General features: G+C 42.7%; 1 protein-coding gene across 1 annotated transcript in view; it reads left to right on the forward strand.

Moving 5' to 3' along the window:
- LOC139666836 (glutamate receptor ionotropic, NMDA 1-like) overlaps positions 1-10,000 on the forward strand; it is a 49,973-nt gene that overhangs the window by 24,278 nt on the left and 15,695 nt on the right. Inside the window, exons 13-19 of the mRNA XM_071546174.1 lie at positions 511-629; positions 1,155-1,267; positions 1,488-1,636; positions 2,979-3,136; positions 6,724-6,885; positions 7,568-7,677; positions 8,197-8,342. Of these exons, the coding sequence (XP_071402275.1) occupies positions 511-629; positions 1,155-1,267; positions 1,488-1,636; positions 2,979-3,136; positions 6,724-6,885; positions 7,568-7,677; positions 8,197-8,342 (957 nt within the window). The remainder of the gene's footprint in view (positions 1-510; positions 630-1,154; positions 1,268-1,487; positions 1,637-2,978; positions 3,137-6,723; positions 6,886-7,567; positions 7,678-8,196; positions 8,343-10,000) is intronic.

Raw genomic sequence — 10,000 nt, forward strand, 5'->3', positions numbered from 1 at the left:
TTTCTATTTTCTCTGTAAAGCACTTCGTAAACTCTGTTTTTTGAAAAGTGCTATATAAATAAAGTTTATTATTGTTATATTATTATTATTTAAACCGGTTCACACTCTGATCCTGAAGCCGAAACACACCCGAAGCATCAGAAACCTGTTCACAGTGTGACGGTTTCCATCGACCGCTGTGAGCCCAGATCCGGTCTGGAGGAGAAACCATGAAAAAAAACAACAGATTATTTCATTCACTTGACTTGACTTGAGATCTTGTGTTTGTGTAAATGACTCAGATTGAAAGTGAGGAGATTTGTTCCAGCAGACGACTGAATTTAAATTCTGTTTTCTGAATTTGTATGGAATGATTGAATTTATTGAAGTTGAAACTGATTATAGAAATCAAACTCATGATGCTCTTACCAAGTTTTTATCCTATTAAAACAGCCTTTAGGAGCCTAAACAGGCCTAATGTGTGTGTGTGTGTGTGTGTGTGTGTGTGTGTGTGTGTGTGTGTGTGTGCAGGAAATCCCTCGCAGCACTCTGGACTCGTTCATGCAGCCGTTCCAGAGCACACTGTGGCTGTTAGTCGGTCTGTCGGTCCATGTGGTGGCAGTGATGCTTTACCTATTAGACCGGTTCAGGTAAACAACAACACCCTGCATAACAACACAACATAATGTAATTTAATATAATATAATACAGTGTAATGTAATGTAATGTAATACAATATAATGCAATATTATACAGTGTAATGTTATATAATTTAATACAATATAATGTAATACAATACAGTGTAATATAATGTAATATAATACAATATAATGTAATATAGTACAATATAATGCAATATAATACAGTGTAATATAATATAGTGTAATTTAATATCATGTAAAATAATACAGTGTAATGTAATGTAATACAATATAATGTAATATGATACAATATAATGTAATATAATGTAATACAATATAATGTAATATAATGTAATACAATATAATGTAATATAATACAGTGTAATGTAATGTAATGTAATACTTTATTATGTAATATAATACAACATAATGTAATGTGATGTAATGTGATGTAATGTAATGTGTGTGTGTGTGTGTGTGTGTGTGTGTGTGTGTGTGTGTGTGTGTGTGTGTGTGTGTGTGTGTGTGTGTCAGCCCGTTTGGAAGGTTTAAAGTGAACAGCGAAGAAGAAGAAGAAGACGCCCTCACCCTGTCCTCCGCCATGTGGTTCTCATGGGGAGTACTGCTGAATTCTGGGATAGGAGAAGGTGGGTGCTCCTCCTGCTGATGCATGCTGGGACAGGACAGGGTGCTCCTCCTGCTGATGCATTCTGGGACAGGACAAGGTGCTCCTCGGCGGTCTAACCCCCGGTCAGAATGCTGACTCAGAGCGGAAGTATAACTGATACGTGTCTTTCTTTGGTGTGTGTGTGTGTGTGTGTGTGTGTGTGTGTGTGTGTGTGTGTGTGTGTGTGTGTGTGTGTGCAGGAGCACCCAGGAGCTTCTCAGCGAGGATTCTGGGTATGGTGTGGGCGGGCTTCGCCATGATCATCGTGGCGTCGTACACTGCCAACCTGGCAGCCTTCCTGGTGCTGGACCGGCCTGAGGAGCGCATCACTGGCATCAACGACCCCAGGGTCCGACACACACACACACACACACACACACACACACACACACACTAAAACACACACATACACACACACACACACACACACACACACACACGGGTTCCTCAAGTTGCTCCAGATGCACAAATCCAGGTGTTGGTCTTAGTCTGTCCCAGTGGCTGTTTGTCTGGCGTTAAGCTCTTGGCAGCGGTTGCCGTGGTAACGGTGTAGGCGTGTGTACGTACGGTAACCGACGGCAACCAAAACAAAAGCTGTAAATGCAGAACGGAGATGTTTCATGTCTGCCTTCACACCATGCGACTGTCTGGAGACTGATAGAGATTTATATGATATAGATATATACTGTATGTATATAGATTTATATGATATACCGTATTTCCTCTAATATTGGCCCGGGCCTTTATTTACCTCAGCTGCAGAGGGGACCAGGCCTTTATTGGAAGCAGGCTTATATTAGAGACAGGCCTTTATTTCTAATTCCCTCTGTTTGATAAGTATATTTGCTCATATTTTAGTACGAAGTCTCCTTGTTTTCTGATCTGCTTCTGTTGGGGTTCGTTAGGTAGCCGTTTTTTTGTTACTGCGACGCATTACGATAATTACGGTAATCGACGGCGGCGCGCTCCAGAGACTTCTGCCAGGAGTTTACCGGTGTCCACCGCTGTTTTTAGCTGCGACCAGCAGCTCTACAGCTCGCTCTGGCAGTCGGTCGGTCTGTTGGTTGGTCGGTTGGTCGGTCTGTTGGTTGGTCGGTTGGTCGGTCTGTTGGTTGGTTGGTCCACAACATTTCCCCACCCTTTGTCGGCCTGTAGCCTCACAGTACGCGGTCACAGCTATGGCAAATTCACGCTTGTTTCCTTTGTTTTTTTACCCGGCCTGTATTTGGGGCCGGACTTTATTTGTTCCTGTCGACCACGGCCCCGGACGTTATCGGAGACCCGGCTTTTAATTGACTACCGGCCACTATTAGAGGAAATACGGTAGATATATACTGTATGTATATAGATTTATATGATATAGATATATACTGTATGTATAAAGATTTATGTATTTGCAGTTGGAGGGGCGGAGCCACGCCACGCATCACACTGCGAGTGACAGACTGACACCATCTGTTCTCTTCTGTTCTCTTCTCTTCTGTTCTCTTCTGTTCTGTCTCTTCTCTTCTTTTCTGTTCCGTTCTCTTCTGTTCTCTTCTGTTCTCTTCTGTTCTCTTCTGTTCTCTTCTGTTCTGTCTCTTCTGTTCTCTTCTGTTCTGTCTCTTCTCTTCTTTTCTGTTCTGTCTCTTCTGTTCTGTTCTCTTCTCTTCTCTTCTCTTCTCTCTTACTCTCCCCTCTTCTCTCCTCAGCTGCGTAACCCGTCAGATAAGTTCATCTACGCCACAGTGAAGCAGAGTTCGGTGGATATTTACTTCAGACGGCAGGTGGAGCTGAGCACCATGTATCGGCACATGGAGAAACACAACTACGAGAGCGCCGCCGAGGCCATCCAGGCCGTGCGGGACAAGTACGCTCTTCTATATGTCCTACATCTATGTTCAAATTTAAATAGAGGATTTCTATACACTTCTATGTAGGATATACAGTATATAGAGTCAGAAACAAGCGGCAGTCACTGACCGCCAGCAGCCAATCAGATTTCAGTACCTGCTGTTTGTCCTCCAGACGTTCTGCCTCATGTTGGAGAACACAGAGCATCATGAGATCACATCAGGAGTTTTTCTTAGATAGCAAAACTGAATGAAAAAAGCATCCGCACACTCAAATCTGTGCAAGAATCTTTATAATATGCAAACTTTCGGTCAGAGACCTTCTTCAAGGCAGGAACAGGTAGCAGGTGAAGGCAGCAGCATATAAAGGGCTGAGGAAACATCTCTTGATTTGCCTTAATGCAGAACACTTGTGTCAATCAGTAGAGCTTGTGTGGCTAAAGGGAATTGTAGTCCTAAATATAATGGACTACAAATTAAAGACACAGTGTCTATGGAGATAGTCAAGAAACACTAAATACAACGAATTTACATGATTTACAATATACACAACAAAATAAAAATAAAATAAACGCTATGTAAACATCAGGCTACAGCCATCATATAACATAGGACATATAGAAGCTATTATAATTTATTCATAGCAAAACACTCATGTCAAAATCCTCATTTAGACCCAGTGGTTGGATCCAAAAGAGCTCTCTCTGGCAGAACCTCCTGTCAACATCACCTCCTCTATGAGGAGCAATCTGCTCTCTGCCCTGGAACCTGAGGGAGGAAATGTGGTGTGAGGTCATTAAAGTGACGGGCTGCGGGATAGTTCATATCTTTGCGTCTTATGGAACTTTTGTGTTCACTAATTCTTTGCTCAAGGGGACGGGTAGTTTACCAACATAGATTTTATCACATGGGCATTTCAACAGGTAGACAACAGTTTTTGTATTGCATGTGATAACTTTTCCTGTCCTAGGATGTCTCAAGTCATTAGTTCTCCAAGTATTACGGCATTGGGCACAGTTGCCACAGGGGTAATTTCCCTGTTTAAGGGGAGCCAGGAGAGTCTGTTTGGGATCAGGCAATATGTTGGCTCTAACCAACTTATTACGCAGCTTAGGGCCTCTTTTATGGACAAAGAGAGGTGGATCCTTAAAATGTTGGGTGAGGACTGGATCTGTGGCCAAGATATGCCAATATTTCAGGATAGTGTTCTTAACAATGTGAGCCTGAGGAGTGTAAGTAGTAATACAAGACACTGAGTAATGTTTTTCTTTTTTGACACTTTTTTTCAATAGGTCAGATCTAGGCTTAGATAGAGCAATATGATAAGCCTCATCTATACATTGAGTAGAATAACCCCTTTCTAGGAAGCGTTGTTTCATCTCCAGGGCCTTCTCTATGAAGTTTTCATCAGAATGGCAGAGGCGTCTTAATCTGTAAAACTGACTTTTAGGTAAGCCATATTTTACAGCTCTAGGGTTACGATCTGTTTTTTTCTTGTACAGTGTGGTGAAAAGGCTCCCATTATTTAACTCAATCCATATATCAAGAAAGGACACTCGTTGCAGGTCATGCTGAAGAGAGAATTTTAAATCAGGGTTAACACCATTGAGAAATGACACAAAATCCAACAGTTCCTTACTTTTTCCCTGAAAAAGGCAAAACACATCATCCCAATATCTGTACCATTTGAGGATTTTTTGACAAAAAGGATTGTTATCAGGGTTGAAAACAAATTTGTGCTAAAAAAAACCCATATAAAGATTGGCGTAATCTGGAGCAAAAGTAGAACCCATAGATGTGCCTTTTAGTAAATAGAAATCCCCTATAAAAGAGAAGTACTTCAGCTTAAGGACCAGAGAGGCTAATTCACAAATGAATTCACTGGGGGGAAGGTCAGTGCGATCTTGAAGATAAAAGCCTAAAGCATCTAGTCCTCTCTCATGGGATATGTTTGTATAAAGGCTTTCTACATCTAAAGTAACCAATACAATATCCCCAGGTAGATCTTTAATTTCTGAAATTTTATTAATGACATCGGTTGAATCCTTGATATATGATGGAAGTCTAAGAACATATGGCTTAATGAAATGATCAACAAAATTAGATAGGGGCTCCAAAAGAGAGTCATTACTGGCTACAGTGGGTCTGCCTTTAGGTTCTGCAAGACTTTTATGGATTTTAGGTAACATGTAGAATACAGGAGTCACAGGATGTTTACAGTTGAGAAAGTCATGTTCATCTTTAGATATCCAGTTCAGCTCTAATGCCATGTCTGTGACATCTAAAATCTTCGTTTTTGGAAATCTGAAGTAGGGTTAACCTTTAGTTTCCTGTAGAATTGATAGCAAAACAAAATGCAGCTGTGCATCACAAACCATCAGGAGAGTCACCGGGCTTTCACACCAAACGTGGAATCACAGCATCGCTCAGAGCAAAGCTGCTGACACAGCATTCTGCTAAACATCTGCTCCACCTTGGTGTTTCTCCAGGTTTTGCGCCCAAAGTTCAACTGTATTGAACTTTAACCCCCAAACACACTGACCTCTACGACACGTCCAATGGCATTCTGACCTTTACAGGAGGCAGAAGGTTTGTAGGCGCCGGAGCACCAAGGAAAATAACTCCACATTAAAAACATACTGGAACTTGGCCAAAAAGTCACAGGCAGATAATATCTGCCATGCCATGAATGGGGATACCAGGTTACAAAAATTATATTATGTTATTTTGTTATGAGGGGGCAGAAGTGAGGACCCAGATGCAGACAGGCAGGCAGAGGCTAACTGAGTTAGGAGACTTTAATGAAGAACGAAGGAAAAAATACAAAAAGCAGGAGTACCAAAAAACACAAAGGCACAGGCTGGCAACAGACAAAAGGGAAACAAAGGAATACAAAAAACAACCTGGCCGCAAACAAGGCAAGACGTAGAAAACTGGTGAAAAGGCAGGATAACAGGAGGACAGGAACACTGGGGAACAGGAACGGAACAGGAACGGAACAGGAACAAAGCAGGTAGCAAACAGGAAGCAAACAGGAAGCAAACAGGAAGCAAACAGGAAGCAAACAGGAAGCAAACAGGAAGCAAACAGGAAGCAAAACAGAAGCAAAACAGACGAACTGACCAGGAGTGGATGGTGAACCGGGGTAGATATACTGTGGGGATGGGTGATTAATGATGAGGTACAGGTGTGTGGGAGCAGGAGGGGGGAACAGGTGAAGAGAGAGATAGACCAGGAGACGGAGACACACAGACAGGAAACACAGAAACAAGGAAAATACAAACACAAAGAAACACAAAGACAGGACATGGCAGAACCATGACATATTTACATATTCAGAAGGAGCCTAGATAGCGTCATTGTTGAATTATTTCAGCTGCTTTGAACGATGTTAAGACTTGAAAGCATTAATTTAGCAGATTATTCATGTCATTAGTAAATCTATCTACAACATTTAAAACTGACTAGTTACAGAAAACGAACCCACAGGCTGTTTAATAAACTGCTGATGACCCGCTAGTGCATCTGGAAAGGTGAAAATATGTTTCTGTAGCACTGAGACTCCAGCTTGAGATTCTGAGATTCTCCCCCCCCCCCCCCACAGTAAGCTCCATGCCTTCATCTGGGACAGTGCGGTTTTGGAGTTCGAAGCGTCTCAGAAGTGCGACCTGGTGACGACCGGAGAACTGTTCTTCAGGTCCGGCTTCGGGATCGGAATGAGGAAGGACAGTCCGTGGAAACAGAACGTGTCTCTGGCCATTCTCAGGTACTTTATACCACAAGTACTTTGTCTCTGGCTGTAGTACCAAGTACTTTGTCTTTGGCTGTAATACCAAGTACTTTGTCTGTAGCTGTAGTACCAAGTACTTTGTCTGTAGCTGTAGTACCAAGTACTTTGTCTTTGGCTGTAGTACCAAGTACTTTGTCTCTGGCTGTAGTACCAAGTACTTTGTGTGTAGCTGTAGTACCAAGTACTTTGTCTGTAGCTGTAGTACCAAGTACTTTGTCTTTGGCTGTAGTACCAAGTACTTTGTCTCTGGCTGTAGTACCAAGTACTTTGTGTGTAGCTGTAGTACCAAGTACTTTGTCTGTAGCTGTAGTACCAAGTACTTTGTCTCTGGCTGTAGTACCAAGTACTTTGTGTGTAGCTGTAGTACCAAGTACTTTGTCTCTGGCTGTAGTACCAAGTACTTTGTGTGTAGCTGTAGTACCAAGTACTTTGTCTCTGGCTGTAGTACCAAGTACTTTGTGTGTAGCTGTAGTACCAGGTACTTTCTTTGTAGCTAGAATGAGACGAGGTATTAGAAGTATTATTGATTACAGTCCCTGGAAACAGAACTAACTCTGATCTGAGAACTGCTGATCTGTTAATTACCTGCTGGTCTGCCCTGCCTGCTGAGCTGCTGGCTGTTCTGGGATCAGTTTTCAGGATGTTTGTCCCTCCTCAGCTCCCATGAGAACGGCTTCATGGAGGATCTGGACAAGACGTGGGTTCGATACCAGGAGTGTGACTCCAGGAGCAACGCTCCGGCCACGCTCACCTTCGAGAACATGGCAGGTAGGAGAACCTGTTCTGCTGCTCAGTCTGCCAGGAGGAGGGAACCTCTGGGCTCCTGTTCCTCAGGTTCTCTGCTGTTTGGTTCTCTGCTGTTTGGTTCTCTGCTGTTTGGTTCTCTGCTGTTTCACACTTCATCACTTTGAGCTCCACTACATTTCTCTCTCAGTCTGTCCTCTGTCCCGTCAGGAGGGGCGGGACAGCCATGATAATGATGTTTTATTTAATCTAATAAACTTATATTCATGTTGCTGACTGAGTTAAAGTGGATCAGCAGCACTCTATTTCACTTTATTTTTTTAAGAAAAAATTCAAATGTCTTGTGATTGAAATCTGAAGCTGTGGACAGAAATAATAAATCATCAGCTGAGTGACTTTGACAGATTTACACACAAAACATCAAATACTAAAACAGTAAAAATGTATTGTGTGTCCCTGAGAGGAAGCGCAGCAGGCCGGCCGCTGACCTTTGGCCTTTGACCTTTGACCTTTGACCTTTGACCTTTGGCCCCGCCCCCTCAGGTGTGTTCATGCTGGTGGCCGGCGGCATCGTCGCTGGAATCTTCCTCATCTTCATCGAGATCGCCTACAAACGCCACAAAGACGCTCGCAGGAAACAGATGCAGCTCGCCTTCGCCGCCGTGAACGTGTGGAGGAAGAACCTGCAGGTACTCTACTGTTCTCTACTGTTCTCTACTGTTCTCTACTGTTCTCTACTGTTCTCTACTGTTCTCTACTCTACTGTTCTCTACTGTTCTCTACTGTTCTCTACTGTTCTCTACTCTACTGTTCTCTACTGTTCTCTACTGTTCTCTACTGTTCTCTACTCTACTGTTCTCTACTGTTCTCTACTGTTCTCTACTGTTCTCTACTGTTCTCTACTCTACTGTTCTCTACTGTTCTCTACTGTTCTCTACTGTTCTCTACTCTACTGTTCTCTACTGTTCTCTACTGTTCTCTACTGTTCTCTACTCTACTGTTCTCTACTGTTCTCTACTGTTCTCTACTGTTCTCTACTCTACTGTTCTCTACTGTTCTCTACTGTTCTCTACTGTTCTCTGCTGTTCTCTACTGTTCTCTACTGTTCTCTACTCTACTGTTCTCTACTGTTCTCTACTGTTCTCTATTGTTCTCTACTGTTCTCTATTGTTCTCTACTGTTCTCTACTCTACTGTTCTCTACTGTTCTCTACTGTTCTCTACTGTTCTCTACTCTACTGTTCTCTACTGTTCTCTATTGTTCTCTACTGTTCTCTACTGTTCTCTACTGTTCTCTACTCTACTGTTCTCTACTGGTCTCTACTGTTCTCTACTGTTCTCTACTCTACTGTTCTCTACTGTTCTCTACTGTTCTCTATTGTTCTCTACTGTTCTCTACTGTTCTTTACTATACTGTTCTCTACTGTTCTCTACTGTTCTCTATTGTTCTCTACTGTTCTCTACTGTTCTCTACTGTTCTCTACTGTTCTCTATTGTTCTCTACTGTTCTCTACTGTTCTCTACTGTTCTCTACTGTTCTCTACTCTACTGTTCTCTACTGTTCTCTACTGTTCTCTATTGTTCTCTACTGTTCTCTACTGTTCTTTACTATACTGTTCTCTACTGTTCTCTACTGTTCTCTACTCTACTCCACTGGACTATATTCTGCTGTACTCTCTCTCAGCTCTGCTCTCTGCTCAGTTCTACTTTACTTTACTTGTGTTCATTCAATATCTAACAGTCTTTATTTAACCATGGAGGAACTTTATAATAATCTGTTTTACTGTATTAGTTTATTTTACAGGGATTTCTGCTTAAACATTATGATTTTAAAACACATTTTAAATGTTAAACAGTGTTTAGACTCAGCTGCAGCTTCATATCTGTTATCTGACCGTCTGTCAGTTAGACCGTCTGTCAGTTAGACCGTCTGTCAGTTAGACCGTCTGTCAGTTAGACCGTCTGTCAGTTAGACCGTCTGTCAGTTAGACCGTCTGTCAGTTATCAGGCTGACTGAATCAAACACAGAGAAGAGACAGAAGGCTTGAGAAGACACAAAACAAGACAACAGGTTCTGTTCATAATAACTGATTCAGGGTCAGTCAGAGAGGAGACTGGACTGGACCCGCCTCCTCCTGAGTGACACTTGGGAAAACCAATTGCAGGCTGCTGTAGTGGGGAGGGGTGGGGGGGTGGGGGGGGTGGGGGGGGGTCAGCAGGCTCCTCTGATGTGACAGCCCCCCCGCCCCAAATGCATGCTGGTCCGTTGATCTGTCTGGAGCGCTGTGCTGCTGAGAGACTCAGAGGAAGACGACTCAGATCACACACACACACACACACACACACAT

Source organism: Centroberyx affinis, unplaced genomic scaffold, assembly GCF_046629955.1.
Source record: "Centroberyx affinis isolate AG114_WGS23_722 - 3 ecotype Tasmania unplaced genomic scaffold, CSIRO-AGI_Caff_v1 ptg005154l_1, whole genome shotgun sequence".
Classification (NCBI taxonomy): domain Eukaryota; kingdom Metazoa; phylum Chordata; class Actinopteri; order Beryciformes; family Berycidae; genus Centroberyx; species Centroberyx affinis.